This window comes from Myxocyprinus asiaticus, chromosome 11 (assembly GCF_019703515.2).
Source record: "Myxocyprinus asiaticus isolate MX2 ecotype Aquarium Trade chromosome 11, UBuf_Myxa_2, whole genome shotgun sequence".
Lineage (NCBI taxonomy): Eukaryota > Metazoa > Chordata > Actinopteri > Cypriniformes > Catostomidae > Myxocyprinus > Myxocyprinus asiaticus.
Genome location: NC_059354.1, coordinates 11,636,709 through 11,654,411, shown reverse-complemented (window position 1 = coordinate 11,654,411; position 17,703 = coordinate 11,636,709). Strand labels below are relative to the sequence as shown.

The window sequence follows — 17,703 nt, the reverse complement described above, 5'->3', positions numbered from 1 at the left end:
GACGCATGAACCGCACCAATGCAAGTCATTTACATTTACTCATTTAACAGACACTTTTATCCAAAACGACTTAAAAATGAGGAACATAACAAGCAATTTGTCACACAAAAGTCAACAATGTCTGCAGTAATGAACTGCTAAGTTCTCAGAGTAGCTAAAGTAGTATAAAAGCTAGCGCAGAAGAAAGAGACAAGAAAAGTATTTTTATAATTCAAAAAATAAATCCTTACCTTGTCTGCAGTTCACGCAGACAGCTGCATTGAACGGCTTGATTGATTACAAAAGAAGCAATCCAATATTCCCAATCTCTCCGCTGAGGAAATAATTGTGAGCATATTAACTACAATACAATTTCATTGCCTCTCTCGCGTTGACGCTCAGTATCAACAACACATCTGGATAAGTTACTTCTGAGTTTTTCTTCTTTGTTAACTCCTAGCCTTATTTACAGGATCTGGTAACGATACCGGAAATGCTTCAGGGTCAGTAGTGTGCTAATTGTTATTGTTTACATCCTTGAAATGGTCTATATTGCATGCTGGCATATGTCATCATATTATTATAATTCATTACAATTATCAGAAACACATGGGTTCGGAGTGCATATACTGTAGTTTTACCGTTTACTGTGCTTTGTGGTCATGAACAGTTTAATCACACACCGGTGCCATTGGAACTGTGAATGAATGAGAAGCATTGCACTGAAACTGACAGTCCTCAACCCCATCTGTGGCAGACATCAGTATATGTCATGGCATACACAACACTTACACATACAGAAATACACAACCAGAGAGCATCTGGAAAAAAGACAAGCAGCCTGACTAACTTTTATTGCTTCAACTTTAATTGCAGCAAAATGGCATCTTGTTTCACCTTGGGAAAAATAATAAATGCATTATTCTCTCCTTTCTTGTCAGAGAGAAGGGTTTTTTGTTTTTGTTTTTTGGCAAGCATAGTCCATAGACATGTTGATCTCACATTCAGCATGACTTCTGAAACAGTGACTTCAGAAATAAATAAATAAAGGCATCATCTGAGTTTTCGCAGATAAATATGAATAGAGGTTTAAATGGAGACACTAAAATACTGCATTGGCATGCTCTTCTTTATTTTTAAAGTAAGAAGCAGGTTTTAGGATCATCTCTTTTAACATTATAGAGCCTTGCAAGTTTCTGCACATACAAAACAGGGCAAATAGGCAAGGCAAGTTTATTTATATAGCACATTTCAATCACATTGACAATTCAAAGTGATTTACATATAAATGATAAAGAAAATACATTAAATTAAAACCAATTAAGAATAAGAAATGAGAATACAAAGTAATAAAATGAATTTAAAAAATAAGTAAAAAATTATTAAAATGAATAAAAAAAGAAAAAGAACACAGAAATAAAATGATGCAGTGCAATCAGTAAGTGCAGCACAGTGCTCAGTCCGTAAATGCACAGCTAAACAGATGTGTTTTCAAATAGTGAATGATCTAATTACTTTACTATAAATGCAGTTAATAGAAAATCATCCTATGTTTAGATTTATATTAAAATGTTATTCTGCAGTACATCCTGTGGTTGTGTGGCAGATTATGATCCAAAATTTGCATAATTCTACTTCTAGTTGTTTACTTTGCGGCTAATGACAGAAGAACTCACTGTTTGTACAATGGCTTGCTTACTTCTGCATTGCAAAATTATGTGGATACTCTGATTTTTTTTTAAGTCAAACCAACAAGCATAGCAGATTAGTTTTGTTGTTCAGTCCCATTCACCCTATTCACAGCATGCACTGGGCATGAATATTATAGGGGGGAGATCAAATTTACTGCCAGCCCTATTATTTTCTGGAATGACAGTTTTCATCATCCATTCTTGCAGATGACAACAAGTTCAATGAAGCAACAGCAGCGCTCTTCACATGGATAGACAGGGGTGAGGTGAACCGCCGCACGGCCAATCACTTCTACTCAATGATCCAGTCAGCCAACAGCCACGTGCGACGCCTCATGAACGAGAAAGCCCAGCACGAGGAAGAGATGGAGCTGGCCAAAGAACACTTTAAGAACTCTCTGCTCGCCATCCTCACACAATGTAAGATTCATCTAGTGTTGTCATGACAACGGCACATCCTTGGTAAAGAGCAAGATGATATAGCCATCCTTAAGTGGGCTCAGTCTCTGATCTGATTGTTGGACTGTTCGTGCACATCTTGATATGACTGTACTGCCAATACGATTGATTTGTATGTGCATAAGTGGCAATTGTTACGCTACACTTCCCCCAAAATAACTGGACAACACTTGCTCTTTTCCAAAATCTAGTGAGCTGCCATTTTAGGGCATCAAAGGCACACTTTAGACACAAAAGCTTTTCCAAAAGGTAATTATGTTAAAAGATAATTATGATGCCTTCTAAGGCACCTTCCTTTGGCTGAATTCTAAAGCAGCATTTTGTGTATCCTTCACTGAAACATTGCACTGAGTGAAAAAAATGTATGTATGTATGACGATACAGAGTTGCTGCATATGCAGAATGTTCCAAATCAGGCGCTTATCAGGTTCCATGTCAGATTGCTAGACAGCAATGCAGCTCACTAGGTTTTGAAACAAGAGCTACTGTGCTTCCTTTACATGTATGGTTTACAAACTCTGCATTTGTCCTCTATTAATGAATATCAAATGCAGAAATCATTAAAACTATATAAAAATGCACACTAAGAAATACAATGTATGCTTGAACAGCATTCAGACCTAGCTGCCTAAGTCAATGTGACTGTAGTCATAGCCCATAAAAGGGCACTAGGTAAGTACAGTCTCTGACCATAGAGCAGATGTGGAGGAGTTCAACTTAACATAAAGGTAGGCCAACATCAGATTCCCTCATGTTTTTGCTGCCAGGACAGGCGAGAAGACGATATTCCACAAGAGTGCCAGAAATGCTATTTGCTTGGATGAATATGTGTGTTGGAGAAGGTGAAATGATTTGTAATTGTCAACTTTATGTAAAACAAAGAAAAGAATAATTAATGATTGCTTCCATCAGCATATATGTGCATAAAATACTGTGAGATATTTATATATTTAGAGTTATGCTAGTTGTACTGTATTAAAAAAAGATGTAGTATGATTATTTACTAAACAACAGACATCTTTGGTCAAATTAATAACTAACAGGCAACAGTTTACAAATGGTCAAAGTTGTCTCTCTCAATAAATGTTATATCTACAATTAGTGCTGGGTGATATAGTTATATATAAAAAAATATACACTACTGGTCAAAAGTTTTGAAACACTATACATTATAATTTCTTTTATTTTTTTTATTTTTTTTTTTCACATTTTAGAATAATAGTAAAGTCATCAAAACTATGGAATAACATAAATGGAACTATGGGAATTATGTTGTGACTAAATAAATCCAAAATAAATCAAAACTGTGTTATATTTTAGCATCTTCAGAGTAGTCACCCTTTGTCTAGAATTTTCAGACATGTACTCTTGACATTTTCTCAACCAACTTCTTGAGGTATCACCCTGGGATGCTTTTTAAACAGTATTGAAGGAGTTCCCATCTATGTTGGGCACTTATTGGCTGCTTTTCTTTATTTGGTCCAAGTCATCCATTTCAAAAACTTGTTTTTTTTAAATGAAATTTTAGTTTTATAATGAAATAAATTAATATGGTGGCACAATTATATTTTTGTCTACAAAAATAATTTCAAACATTTAAGCATACGCCTTCAGATCAAAAGAATTTTAAGATCATGTGAAACATTTCGGTCAAGTGTTTCAAAACTTTTGACCGGTAGTGTGTATCTCTTTTTTTCAGCTTTGTGAACACACACACACAAACACACACACGCATATATATATATATATATATATATATATTGTATAACCTTTTTTCCTCAAAACATTGGGATCAGATTGACTGATGAATTTCTAGAGAAAGTTGTTTCTTTTTTGCCATTTTTGACCTAATATTGACCGTAAGACATGCCAGTCTATTGCATACTGTGGCAACTCAAAAACAAGCACAAAGACAATGTTAAGCTTCATTTAACGAACCAAATAGCTTTCAGCTGTGTTTGATATAATGGCAAGTGATTTTCTAGTACCAAATTAGCAATTTAGCTGATTACTCAAGGATAAGGTGTTGTTGTGATGGCTGCTGGAAATGGGGCCTGTCTAGATTTGATCAAAAATGACTTTTTTCAAAAAGTGATGGTGCTGTTTTTTACATCAGTAATGTCCTGACTATACTTTGTGATCAGTTGAATGCCACTTTGGTGAATTAAAGTACCAATTTCCTTCTGAAACAGCAAAATCTGTACATTATTCCAAACTTTTGGCCACCACTATATATAAAAAATGTGAGAAACTGAGTGAATGAGAAATTGATACACTTAAATGGTCAGTTTTGAACTGTATAACAAAAATAACTTTTTGCTTCTGAAGTTTAAATCAGAGACACATCTCTAAATCTCTATCTCAACGCTCTCATATTTGCAATTCACAAAATTAGTCTAATGACTTGCTCTTTAGGAAACTTTTTAGGCCAAATAAAAAGTCTATTAAAATAGTTTGGTAACACTTTATTTCAGGGAACAGAAATTAGACAGTAATCAATGACTAATAATTGGACTTGTAAGGGACTAGTTACGGACTTGTTTGGAATTATAAGGTATTTATTAGGCCTTTGTTCATTGATTTCTTGCCCTTGCCTAATTTTTAATCTTTACATTTGCTTTTTCCTAACAATTAACTTATTAGGTTAAAAAAAAAAAAGAAAAAAAAAAAAAAGATACCAATAGCTAGTAACACGCAAAATACATCCTTTATAGGTTCTCATTACACTATGTGAATGTGCAATTTCTAAGTATAAAATAAATATAGAAGGCAGATTCTTTTGATGCTTAGTGTAAATAAAGTCGCTTTGGATAAAAGCTTCTGCCAAATTAGTAAATGTAAATAGCAACAAAAAGCAACCTCTTTGCAGTGTTAGATGTAATTTTCTCCCCTAATTTAATACTACCATACAGTATAGGGGCATCACTGAAGCATGTTTATTGTGTTTATTTAGAGTCCCACAGACAACCTACACCTACCCTTACCCCTAAACCTAACCCTAACCTTCCCTGCTTTGTTGAAATACTATATGCATTCTACATTTATTTCATACTTATAAGCCGCATATTCACCTACAGTGAATTCAGAAATTATTCAGACCCCTTCATTTTTTCACATTTTGTTATGTTGCAGCCTTATGCTAAAATGCTTTAAATATTTATTTTTTTCACATCAATCTACACTCCATACCCCATAATGACAAAGCAAAAAACTGATTTTTGATAACTTTGAAAATGTATTAAAAAGAAATAACTGAAATATCACACTGACATAGGTATTCAGACCCTTAACTCAGTACTTAGTTTAAGCACCTTTGGGAGCAATTTAAGCCTCAAGTCTTATTGGGTATGATGCGACAAGCTTTGCACACCTGAATTTGGGGATTTTATGCCATTCTTCTCTGCAGATCCTCTCAAGCTCTGTCAGGTTGGATGGGGACTGTCAGTGGACAGCCATTTTCAAGTCTGTCCAGAGACGTTCGATTGGGTTCAAGTCTGGGCTCTAGCTGGTCCACTCAAGGACATTCACAGAGTTGTCCCTAAGCCACTCTTACGTTGTCTTGGCTGTGTGCTTAGGGTCTTTGTCTTGTTGGAAGGTGAATCTTCGGCCCAGTCTGAGGTCCTGAGCACTCAGGACCAGGTTTTCATTAATGATATCTCTGTATTTTGTTGCGTTCAGCTATTCTTCAACCCTGACCAGTCCCCAAGTCCCTGCCGCTGAAAAACACCCCCACAGCATGATGCTACCACCACCATGTTTGACCGTTGGGATCTTATTGCGCAGGTTATGAGTGGTGCCTGGTTTCCTCCAGAAATGACGCTTGGAATTGAGGCCAAACAGTTCAGTCTAAGTTAATCAGACCAGTGAATCTTGTTTCTCACAGTCTAAGAGTCCTTCAGGTTTTTTGAAAATTCCAAGTTAGCCTTCATGTGTCTCAGCCATAAAGCTGAGATCAGTGGGGTGTTGCAGTGATGGTTGTCCTTCTGCATGTTTCTCCCATCTCCACACATGATCTATGGACCTCAACAAAAGTGACCATTAGGTTCTTGGTCACCTCTCTTTCCAAGGCCCTTCTACCCCAGTTGCTCAGTTTGGCTGGACGGCCAGCTCTAGGAAGAGTCCTGGTTGTTCCAAAGGTCTTCCATTGAAGAATTTTGGAGGCCACGGCGCTCTTGGGAACCTTAAATACAGCCTAATTTTCTTTTTGTAGACTTCCCCAGATCTGTGCCTCAACACAGTCCTGTCTCTGAGCTCTGCAGGCAGTTCCTTTGACCTAATGGCTTGGTTTTTGCTCTGATATGCATTTTCAGCTGTGATACCTTATATAGACAGGTGTGTGCCTTTCCAAATCATGTCCAATCAATTGAATATGCCATAGGTGGACTCCAATCAAAGTGTAGAAACATCAAAGATGATCCAGAGAAATGGGATGCATCTGAGCTAAATTTCAAGTGTCAAAACAAAAGGGTCTGAATACTTATGTCAATGTAATATTTCAGTTTTTTTCTTTTTAATACATTTGCAAAGTTATCAAAACATCTGGTTTTTGCTTTGTCATTATGGGGTTTGAAGTGTAGATTGATCTGAAAAAAAAATAAAATAATTATAGCATTTTAGCATAGAGCTGCAACATAACAAAATGTGAAAAAATTAAGGGGTCTGAATACTTTCTGAATGCACTCTAGGATGTATTTTGCATAATAATAGCTATTGATATGTTCTGATTTTAGCTAAGAAATTCATTGTTATGACAAAAACACATATAAATGGGCTATAAAGCAATAATTAAAAATCAGCCAATAAAGGCTTAATAAATACTTTATAATGCCAAACAAGTCCATAACTAGTCATTTACAAGTGTAATTATTCATCATTAATTACTGTCTAATTTCTGATTCCTTCAAGATCATTGTGAATAAATATCACCCAGCACTACTTACAGTCTAATGCAAAAATAAAAATGCAAACTCATACATTTTGAGCTAAATCCACAATAAATGTTTGAAATCAAATGCTCTGTTTGTTAGTCATTATAAAGTAAATCCATAACTGTAGACTGTTGCCTTCCACAGCCATAAGGAATTGCATGAGCAGCTAATAAGATGTAAGTACACCAGACACTATCAGGAGTCTCTTAGTGAAGTGTTGCAAGGTTCCTGATGTGTCTGACTCTAGCTGGCACAGATGCAGAGCTCTACATAAATGGCTTGTCTTGTCTGACTTCCTTACCCACCAAAGTTGAGCAGATTACGGCTGTGTTCACCGCTGCCACCAGGCAAAAGGCATGGGACCATTTCTCAAAAGCTCAACGCAAGAACATAGACATTTGGCGAAAGCAGTGCGAGGTTGGTATTTTTCCTCCCCTCTTGTCATGCTGACTCTACATCAGGAGTCTCAAACTATGAGCCCAAGGGCTAAATTGAGCGCACAAGATTCATACTGCCCTCAAATGTTAAATCTGGCCCGCTAATCAATTTTGACTTTCTGCATTTTGATTTGGCCTTTATGTTATACCTTATGTAATGTTCTTTAAGGGTTGCTTAACAGTAACCTAATATATACAGTGACCCCAAATATTATTTTGACAATTTTGGACACTTAAGTCATCCTTAAAAATGTCTGAATGTCATCACATTAGATGCAAAAACAACACTGAAACTGAGAAAAATGGCTTCAAAATTAATTGGTTTTAGTGTGAATTTTGTTGGAACTGTACATTTCACACTCTGTTTTTTCCATTTGAGCATAAATGAGTCAAACCTGTCTGTCACAGGACAGATCACAGTTTTAGAAACCTGATTTCGGTCATAATCTATTTTGGACTGCATTCTGCCTTTGCCTGTCAGTGTATTTCTTCAAATATATGCCATTTGTTTGTCATTTTCATGCAAAAACATTTATACATTTTAACAGTAGCTTAAGTGTCAAAATACTTTTTGAGACCACAATATAAAAATACACATGTACTGTATGTAAAACACAAAGGTAAATGCGCAGTTATGACCTAGGTGACAACATCAAACAAACTTGCTACTTGCATCCATCTAAAATGTTTGGTTACACGTGCGCTAGTTGTACCCTTATGGTATTTCTGCGCTAATTACTCTATAGTTAAAATTCATGGTTGTAAAAACAGTTCTGTTTTGTTGTAACTGTTTACCACCTAGCTAGTGGCCCCAAGGTAATATAAGTTTGAGACCCCTGCTCTACATGGTACACTGACATGGCAGCTGTTTACATGGTAGTGTATATTGTGACTTTTCATTGTGAAGAGTTGTGGGCCCTCACAAACCAAACATCCCTAATTCCTAGCCTGTGCTCTTTCATGCAGAGCTCTCCTTGAAACTGCCCCCTAGAAAGAGCCTCTGTTGCTGCCATGGCAACCGATGCTGGCAGGATTATAGCAATGCTCATCAGTGATTAGCCTGAATTAATTGTTAATAACTCATCCAATTTGAATTAGGTCTCTGTGAGGAAGGAAAAAGGAGGTGGATGTTAACTTAATAACATGCCCGTACAAATATAGCCATAAAAAATTCCAGAATTCTCTGGAATGCACAGTATTGCATTTCCATATTTATATATGCCCCACATCACCAGTGTGCAAAAGTAATGTTAGTGTAAACAGAATTCTCAGTGAACTTTGCAATATAGAAATCTCAAACTGGTGATAGAATGCAGCTGCAATCTTTCCTGCAGCCATCGTACTTTCTCCACGACTCTTCAGTATAACGTGAGCAATGATGTGAGGACCAAACTTAAAGGAATAGTCCACCCAAAAGTAAAAATCCTGTCATCTTTTATCCCCCTTGTGTCATTTAAAACTTGTATGACTTTTTTATAATTTGGACCCAGTCACCTTTCTCTTTCATAATATAGAAAAGAGCTTTAGAAATTCACTGTTTGTGAAAACAATGTGGAGTTAAAAAGTACATGAGGGAGAGTAAATTACAGCATTTTAATTTTTAGGTGATCTATTCATTTAACCCCAGAAATACAGTGACTATATTGATTCATTTCTGTAAGTCAAGTCTATGAAAGGATTCCATTTCAGTTCACAGACGCCAAGAGGTAAGGCATCACTGCTGTGGAGGAGCAGTGAAAAGCTGCTGGGATGCCACCCCTGTGAAGAGTGTTTTAGTGAATAAAAGCTCCTAAAAAAAAAGTAAAAAAATAAAATAAAAATAACGTGATTATAGATTTAAATAGATGTGTTTTACTATGTTTTTATCCATAATCAAACCCTTACAAAAAATCTAGAGTTCTTGCAAATGATCAGTGATAATCAGTGGTGAATTTGCAACAAGTTTGTGGCAAATTTACCATGAACTTTTGATTTTTGTACAGGGTTCACATGGACCTGGAAAAATTTGTAAAAGTTAAAATTGTGAATTCCAGGCATGGAAAATTAATTGAAATTACTATTGTTAAAGTTTACATGTGTATATATATATATATATATATATATATATATATATATATATATATATATATATATATATATATATATACTGTTTATACAGCTCTGAAAAAAATTAAGAGACCACTGCAAAATTGTCAGTTTCTCTGGATTTACTATTTATAGGTATGTGTTTGAGTAAAATGAACATTTTTGTTTTATTCTATAAAGTACTGACAACATTTCTCCCAAATTCCAAATAAAAATATTATAATTTAGAGCATTTATTTGCAGAAAATGACAACTGATCAAAAAAAAAAAAAGAAAAAAAAAGAGAAATATATATATAGTATATTTAGACCTCGAATAATGCAAAGAAAACAAGTTCATATTCATTTTTAAACAACACAATACTAATGTTTTAACTTAGGAAGAGTTCAGAAATCAGTATTTGGTGGAATAACCCTGACTTTCAATCACAGCTTTCATGCATCTATGGCATGCTCTCTACCAGTCGTTCACATTGCTATTGAGTGATTTTATGCCACTGCTGGCACTAAAATTCAAGCAGCTCGGCTTTGTTTGATGGCTTGTGGCCATCCATCTTCCTCTCACATTCCAGAGGTTTTCAATGGAGTTCAGGTCTGGAGATTGGGCTGGTCATGACAGGGTCTTGATCCGATGGTCCTCCATCCACACCTTGATTGACCCGGCTGTGTGGCATGGAGCATTGTCCTGCTGGAAAAACAATCCTCAGAGTTGGGGAACATTGTCAGAGCAGAAGGAAGCAATTTTTCTTCCAGGATAACCTTGTACATGGCTTGATACATGTGTCCTTCACAAAGACAAATCGGCCCGATTCCAGCCTTGCTGAAGCACCCCCAGTTCATCACCAATTCGTCTTTGTGAAGGACGCATGAATCAAGCCACGTACAAGGTTATCCTGGAAGAAAACTTGCTTCCTTCTGCTCTGAAATCTTTCCCCAACTCTGAGGATTGGTTTTTCCAGCAGGACAATGGCAGGACATTTGTTTTTTTAATTTTACTCAAACACATACCTATAAATAGTAAATCCAGAGAAACTGATCATTTTTCCAGAGCTGTATATTTAGATATACAGTATACTGTACATGATATTTGAATTTTAGTTTGAAAAATATAATTCACAAAGAAATTATTTTAATTTGAGAGGGTTATATGTAAAAACCACATATAAAATCGCTGCTAGAAAAAACACATTTTAATTGGACTTTAGAACCTTATAGTTACTGAAAAATGTCATGACAGCTTCCCCATCTGACAACTAGCCCCAGTCTCCCCTATTTTATTGGCTATAAAGTGTACTTTGTTGTATCACAAAGGACTGGAAATGGAGATTCATTGATTAAAACGTGTGGGGACCCAGTGAATATAATAATGTCATATGAATTGTAAAAATTAGAAAAAATATGATCAATCAGAAACAATCCAGAACACAATTTGTATTTCACTGATACTAGAGCTTTCAAGAAAAAGATAAAAGATTAGTCAACAAAGTGCTAGAACAAAATGTGTTCTCTCACAGATATAGTAAAATTCAAAGTGTTCCCGTTCTCTTGACTGTGGCATTGCTAGGCACACTTACACTACCGGTCAAAATTTTGAAACACTTGACCGAAATGTTTCTCATGATCTTAAAAATCTTTTGATCTGAAGGCGTATGCTTAAATGTTTGAAATTAGTTTTGCAGACAAAAATATAATTGTGCCACCATATTAATTTATTTCATTATAAAACTAAACTTTAATTTAAAAAAAATAACTTTTTGAAATGGATGACTTGGACTAAATAATAAAGAAAAGCAGCCAATAAGTGCCCAACATAGATGGGAACTCCTTCAGTACTGTTTAAAAAGCATCCCAGGGTGATACCTCAAGAAGTTGGTTGAGAAAATGTCAAGAGTACATGTCTGCAAATTCTAGACAAAGAGTGACTACTCTGAAGATGCTAAAATATAACACAGTTTTGATTTATTTTGGATTTATTTAGTCACAACATAATTCCCATAGTTCCATTTATGTTATTCCATAGTTTTGATGACTTTACTATTATTCTAAAATGTGAAAAAAATTATAATAAAGAATGAGTACGTGTTTCAAAACTTTTGACCGGTTGTGTATACAGGTGCATCTCAATAAATTAGAATGTCGTGGAAAAGTTCATTTATTTCAGTAATTCAACTCAAATTGTGAAACTCGTGTATTAAATAAATTCAATGCACACAGACTGAAGTAGTTTAAGTCTTTGGTTCTTTTAATTGTGATGATTTTGGCTCACATTTAACAAAAACCCACCAATTCACTACCTCAAAAAATTAGAATACATCATAAGACCAATAAAAAAAACATTTTTAGTGAATTGTTGGCCTTCTGGAAAGTATGTTCATTTACTGTATATGTACTCAATACTTGGTAGGGGCTCCTTTTGCTTTAATTACTGCCTCAATTCGGCGTGGCATGGAGGTGATCAGTTTGTGGCACTGCTGAGGTGGTATGGAAGCCCAGGTTTCTTTGACAGTGGACTTCAGCTCATCTGCATTTTTTGGTCTCTTGTTTCTCATTTTCCTCTTGACAATACCCCATAGATTCTCTATGGGGTTCAGGTCTGGTGAGTTTGCTGGCCAGTCAAGCACACCAACACCATGGTCATTTAACCAACTTTTGGTGCTTTTGGCAGTGTGGGCAGGTGCCAAATCCTGCTGGAAAATGAAATCAGCATCTTTAAAAAGCTGGTCAGCAGAAGGAAGCATGAAGTGCTCCAAAATTTCTTGGTAAACGGGTGCAGTGACTTTGGTTTTCAAAAAACACAATGGACCTACACCAGCAGATGACATTGCACCCCAAATCATCACAGACTGTGGAAACTTAACACTGGACTTCAAGCAACTTGGGCTATGAGCTTCTCCACCCTTCCTCCAGACTCTAGGACCTTGGTTTCCAAATGAAATACAAAACTTGCTCTCATCTGAAAAGAGGACTTTGGACCACTGGGCAACAGTCCAGTTCTTCTTCTCCTTAGCCCAGGTAAGACGCCTCTGATGTTGTCTGTGGTTCAGGAGTGGCTTAACAAGAAGAATACGACAACTGTAGCCAAATTCCTTGACATGTCTGTGTGTGGTGGCTCTTGATGCCTTGACCCCAGCCTCAGTCCATTCCTTGTGAAGTTCACCCAAATTCTTGAATCAATTTTGCTTGACAATCCTCATAAGGCTGCGGTTCTCTCGGTTGGTTGTGCATCTTTTTCTTCCACACTTTTTCCTTCCACTCAACTTTCTGTTAACATGCTTGGATACAGCACTCTGTGAACAGCCAGCTTCTTTGGCAATGAATGTTTGTGGCTTACCCTCCTTGTGAAGGGTGTCAATGATTGTCTTCTGGACAACTGTCAGAACAGCAGTCTTCCCCATGATTGTGTAGCCTAGTGAACTAAACTGAGAGACCATTTTGAAGGCTCAGGAAACCTTTGCAGGTGTTTTGAGTTGATTAGCTGATTGGCATGTCACCATATTCTAATTTTTTGAGATAGTGAATTGGTGGGTTTTTGTTAAATGTGAGCTAAAATCATCACAATTAAAAGAACCAAAGACTTAAACTACTTCAGTCTGTGTGCAATGAATTTATTTAATACACGAGTTTCACAATTTGAGTTGAATTACTGAAATAAATGAACTTTTCCACGACATTCTAATTTATTGAGATGCACCTGTAGAGTCAGATATGCAAGATTTGACAGTGGTGGTGTTAAATGTCCTTAGTGCTGATCCCTATAATGGCTATCAGGGGATCAGTGGGCTTGGCAGTTTGTGTAATGTGATTTTATGGTTCTTTTTCAGAGCTAGACAAATGAACTTTCACTACTGCACAGCACTGAGAGAGCAGAGCCTTAGTTTTCCCTGGGGGTTGTGTTTTTAAGTTTAAGAATCAATCACCAGGCTCTGTGCCTGCCAAATCACTGCCTGATACATTTCCATGTTAGATTTTAGAAGATAATAAATGTAGAACCTTAGAAAAGCATTCAGTATACTGAATGCATGAATTATGTATTCTACTGCCGTATTACATATGCTACAGGGCCAAAAGTATGTGGACAAATAATTTTTGTAGATCGGGTTGTACCTTTGTTGTTTCAGCATGACAATACCACTGTACACAAAGCGAGGTCCTGTCTGGTGTGGAAGAACTCGAACTGCCTGCACAAAGCCCACATCTGAACTCCACTGAATTTACCTTTGGGATAGATTGAAACATCGACTGTGAGCCAGACCCTGTTGCACAAGTTCCTGACCTCACTGATGCTCTTGTGTCTGAATGGGAGCAAATCCCCACAGCCATGTTCCAACATATATTGGAAAGCCTTCCCAGAAGAGTGGAAGCTCCTTATTAATTCCCAATTAAATGTTCAGCATACATATATGGGTTTGGTGTCTACACACTTTTGGCCATGTAGCATGTTTGAATTTATGACATGGTACAGTATGTGTGATTGTTATGTGTTACTGCCACATGTATACAACAAATAGAGCTATAAAGTTATGTCCTTGAGGAAATGTTAAAATGCAAAATGTAATGTTTAACCATTCAAGGTCTTGGACAGAGGCCATTAATGTGATTTGTGTGTGTTTTGTGTTTAATGTGTGTATTTTTCTCCATTAGGAATTGAGAAATGCTCACAGTGAAGAGATCATGGGAATACGAAGAGAAGAGGAGATGGAGATGTCGGATGAAGATTTGGAGGAAAACCCCTGCAAGAAGATCCGAATGGATGACTCGGGTAGGTTTGTGCTGTGCTCAGCCCATAATTATAAATTTTTTTTAGCAGGCTAATAGTACTTACCATTTAATATTTATGCTTTTGGTAGATGCTTTTTTCTAAAGCAACAAATATTACATTTAAGGTATATATTTGTCAGTCAATGTGCATTCGATTCATGGGAATCGAACCCATGATCCTGGTGTTTCTTGAACCATGCTCTAGCAGTTTGAGCCACAGAGACAACTAGAAAAGAAAACTTGGTCAAAACTTTGAAAGTTGGCTTGACAATGCCTTGCCTGAAAGTTTAGAATAATTTAAAGATTATAGAGGCCTTGTGTAGTTTGAAAACAGTTATGTCTTACTACATGACTACTAAAGTGTTATGAGTGGTTGCTGTTCTAAATGATTGCTAGGGCACTGCTAAGTGGTTGCTAAGGTGTTCCAGGTGGTTGATAAGCCTTTGCTAAGGTATTCCGAGTGACTGCCAGGCAGTTGCTAGGGTGTTGGTAAGTGCTTGCTAAGGTGTTCTGAGTAGTTGCTAGGCTGTTCCTAGGTAGTTGATAGTTGGACAGACAGGTCTAGCTTGAAAAAAAATGTCTGAAAAACATTTTCAGTGGAAGTTTGTTTTTTGGGGATCTATGTGGACTGTCGTCTTCAAAGTCTCTTGGAGGAATTCAAATCTTTGGCATTAGCTTAAGAATAAAAAAACAAAAAAAAACCCTAACCCTATTATGTACAACAACAGTCTTTGGCTTTGTCAAGCCAACATAATAAATCGTTTTACAAACTATTAGTATACTGGCTTGGTCAAGCCAACATAATTTTTCCTTTATTTAATGAAATATACATTTGGTTTAATGTCAAACACAATCACTTGCTATTCTAATCAAATCAGCGCCACCATTACAACATCTTGTATTTATTTCCATATTCTGTTAGGTTTACTGCAAACTAAGTGATCGCATCCTTCATATAACCTTGAGTAAAACATTTGTGCTGAGATATCAACATGAATGATTATACTCTCCTTCCTGTGTGTATCCCACAGCAAATATGATTATGAATGATATTGCTTCAGCAGAGAACAGTGGAAAAAAGTGTCAGGGGAGTCTAAGCTCAGTGATATTTCATGACCTGTCACAGCACTCTAGCTCTGGCTCAATAAAACCAGTATTTTGGATGTCAGGAAGGAATATCTAACAGTTGAGATTCTCTGTTGACACAGCAGAGACTCGGGACAGTGACCAAGTTGTTCAGCAAAACTCACGATCAGTTTCAGCTCTCAGTGCAAACACTTACTTATTGTAAAGCCTGCTAGGATGTCTGCCACATATATGCTGATTCAACCAGGTGGCCTGTTTTTAAAATTTGTCTTATACACCGCATGTTAAAATAAGGAAAATGTCATGTATTGCATGAACTAAGGAGAAAAAGATCATTAAGGACCACTTAAGGTGGTCAAGCTGGTCAACCGGTTTAAGCTATGTTTGGGAACATGGTTAACTCAACCTGGTCTCATAAAATCACGTTACTATACCTACATTTCTGCAAAGTGATTTTTCTGCATGGCTTTCTGTATGCATTGTGGCAGTTTCCTGGTGAAATGAACACTAGAGGTGCTAAAACAATGATTTTATTCCCTTTCACCTAACTCTAACCTATCTCTAAACTAACCCTAACCCTTTGAAAGATTCACTGAGATACAGATACCCATAGTTTACTACACAAAAACAGTCAGCATCCAAAACACACATAAAGGGTTAATAAAATCTCAAATTATCCGGTTTCATAGAATTTGTTATACAGAAACACATTTTTACGGAGGCAGTTACTATTTTGTTTAAGGCACTAAGACCATGGGGTTACTCAAGATTTCTCAGATCCATTAAATCCAGAACAATACCAGAAATCCATGACGGTTCTCCCCGAGTGATGTCCAGATCCCAGAGTGTCATCCCATTAGTGACCACCTGTTCTGAAGGGAGTGAGAGGACACATTTTAAAATTAAAGAATATTTCCAGAAGATACAGCAGACTTACCCCCCTTTACAGCTACTCCAGATTATGTCAGCATACAGGAAAAATAAGTTTAAGACTTATTGTTCTGCTCTAAATTGTTCCAAATTTGCCAATGATTAACAAATTTGCTCTCTTTAAACAGTTAGGGTTTTTAATATCCGATGGGGAAGAAATCTTGATCCCACGTCGCTGTACACATAATGTGGTGTATAAATGTGTACATATTGTAAGAAATATTGGCGATATATATATATTTTTTAAAAGACTAAAACAACATCTATATAATATTTCTAAAGGTCAGACTAATATGATTTTGGTTTCCCATTATAGGGAAGTGGGAGTAGAAAATTAATTTCAGGGTTAGAAGCAAATTTACAATGGACTGTTTCAAAGGAAGAGAATGTCAGAGTGAGAAAAGAGAACCAAGAGCAGAGGAACAGTTCAAAGGATTTAACAATAAATACTCACTTCAACTGTGCTGGCGAAGAATGAGGATCCCGGCACCAGCTGCAGGAAGAAGTTTGTGGATGCGTGCGTGCCTTGGCCACGCAATGGGAAAATCCGTGAATGGTGTGTTCGTAGGCAAGTGCGTGCGTTGTGCGTTGCCTGCGAGACATGAGGGAGAGAAAATAACAAAACACACAGAGCAAACCGACAAACTCACCGGAGCCGTGACAGAGAATGGAAAGGAATTGGATTTACAAATTAAAAACTCTCAATCCGAAGGGTTTCAATGAAAAGAATTAAAGGTTATTTTAAAGGTTGGAATTGGCTATCTGTGACAATAGGCTTTTGATTTCTTGTCCTAAACCAATGGATTTTCAATAAAAGGTTTTCATGGAAGCATTTATGTATGTATTTATTTATTTACTTATATATTTATATAATTGATTCATGCTCCTTTATGAATTATGATATGGGGACCAAAATGAAATAAAGGTTTTATTATTTGTATCATTGTTTATGGTAATTTAATCCTAATAAGGGTAACGTACTGATTAAGATTTGCTTGAGGTTTGTCTACAAAATGATTTTTTTTCTTGTGAATAAAATCACTTTTTCACCAACTATGTGTGGTCTTCTGTGTGGAGAGAAGCAGGTTGGAACCTCAGGTTGGAGTTTTAAGCACTTTTTTATATGGGCACTTGATACTGGCACTTTATACAACATTAGGCACTTAAAACTCATTATGTATTTCAAACTTCAAAATGTAAGTCTGATTTTAACCTCAAAATGAACTTATGATTTAAATAGAGTATATATTTACTCGGACCTACAGTATACTCCCATTTAGACTGACTATTGAATCTTATTTAGTCCTCATTCTAATTTCATTTTTTTATCTAAATTTAAATGGATTTCCAT

General features: G+C 36.3%; 1 protein-coding gene across 1 annotated transcript in view; it reads left to right on the top strand.

The window, feature by feature from the left end:
* Positions 1-17,703, top strand: part of LOC127448557 (ecto-NOX disulfide-thiol exchanger 1-like) — a 159,045-nt gene that overhangs the window by 125,317 nt on the left and 16,025 nt on the right. The window contains exons 7-9 of the mRNA XM_051711193.1: positions 1,878-2,090; positions 7,368-7,474; positions 14,220-14,337. Coding sequence (XP_051567153.1) covers positions 1,878-2,090; positions 7,368-7,474; positions 14,220-14,337 — 438 coding nt within the window. The remainder of the gene's footprint in view (positions 1-1,877; positions 2,091-7,367; positions 7,475-14,219; positions 14,338-17,703) is intronic.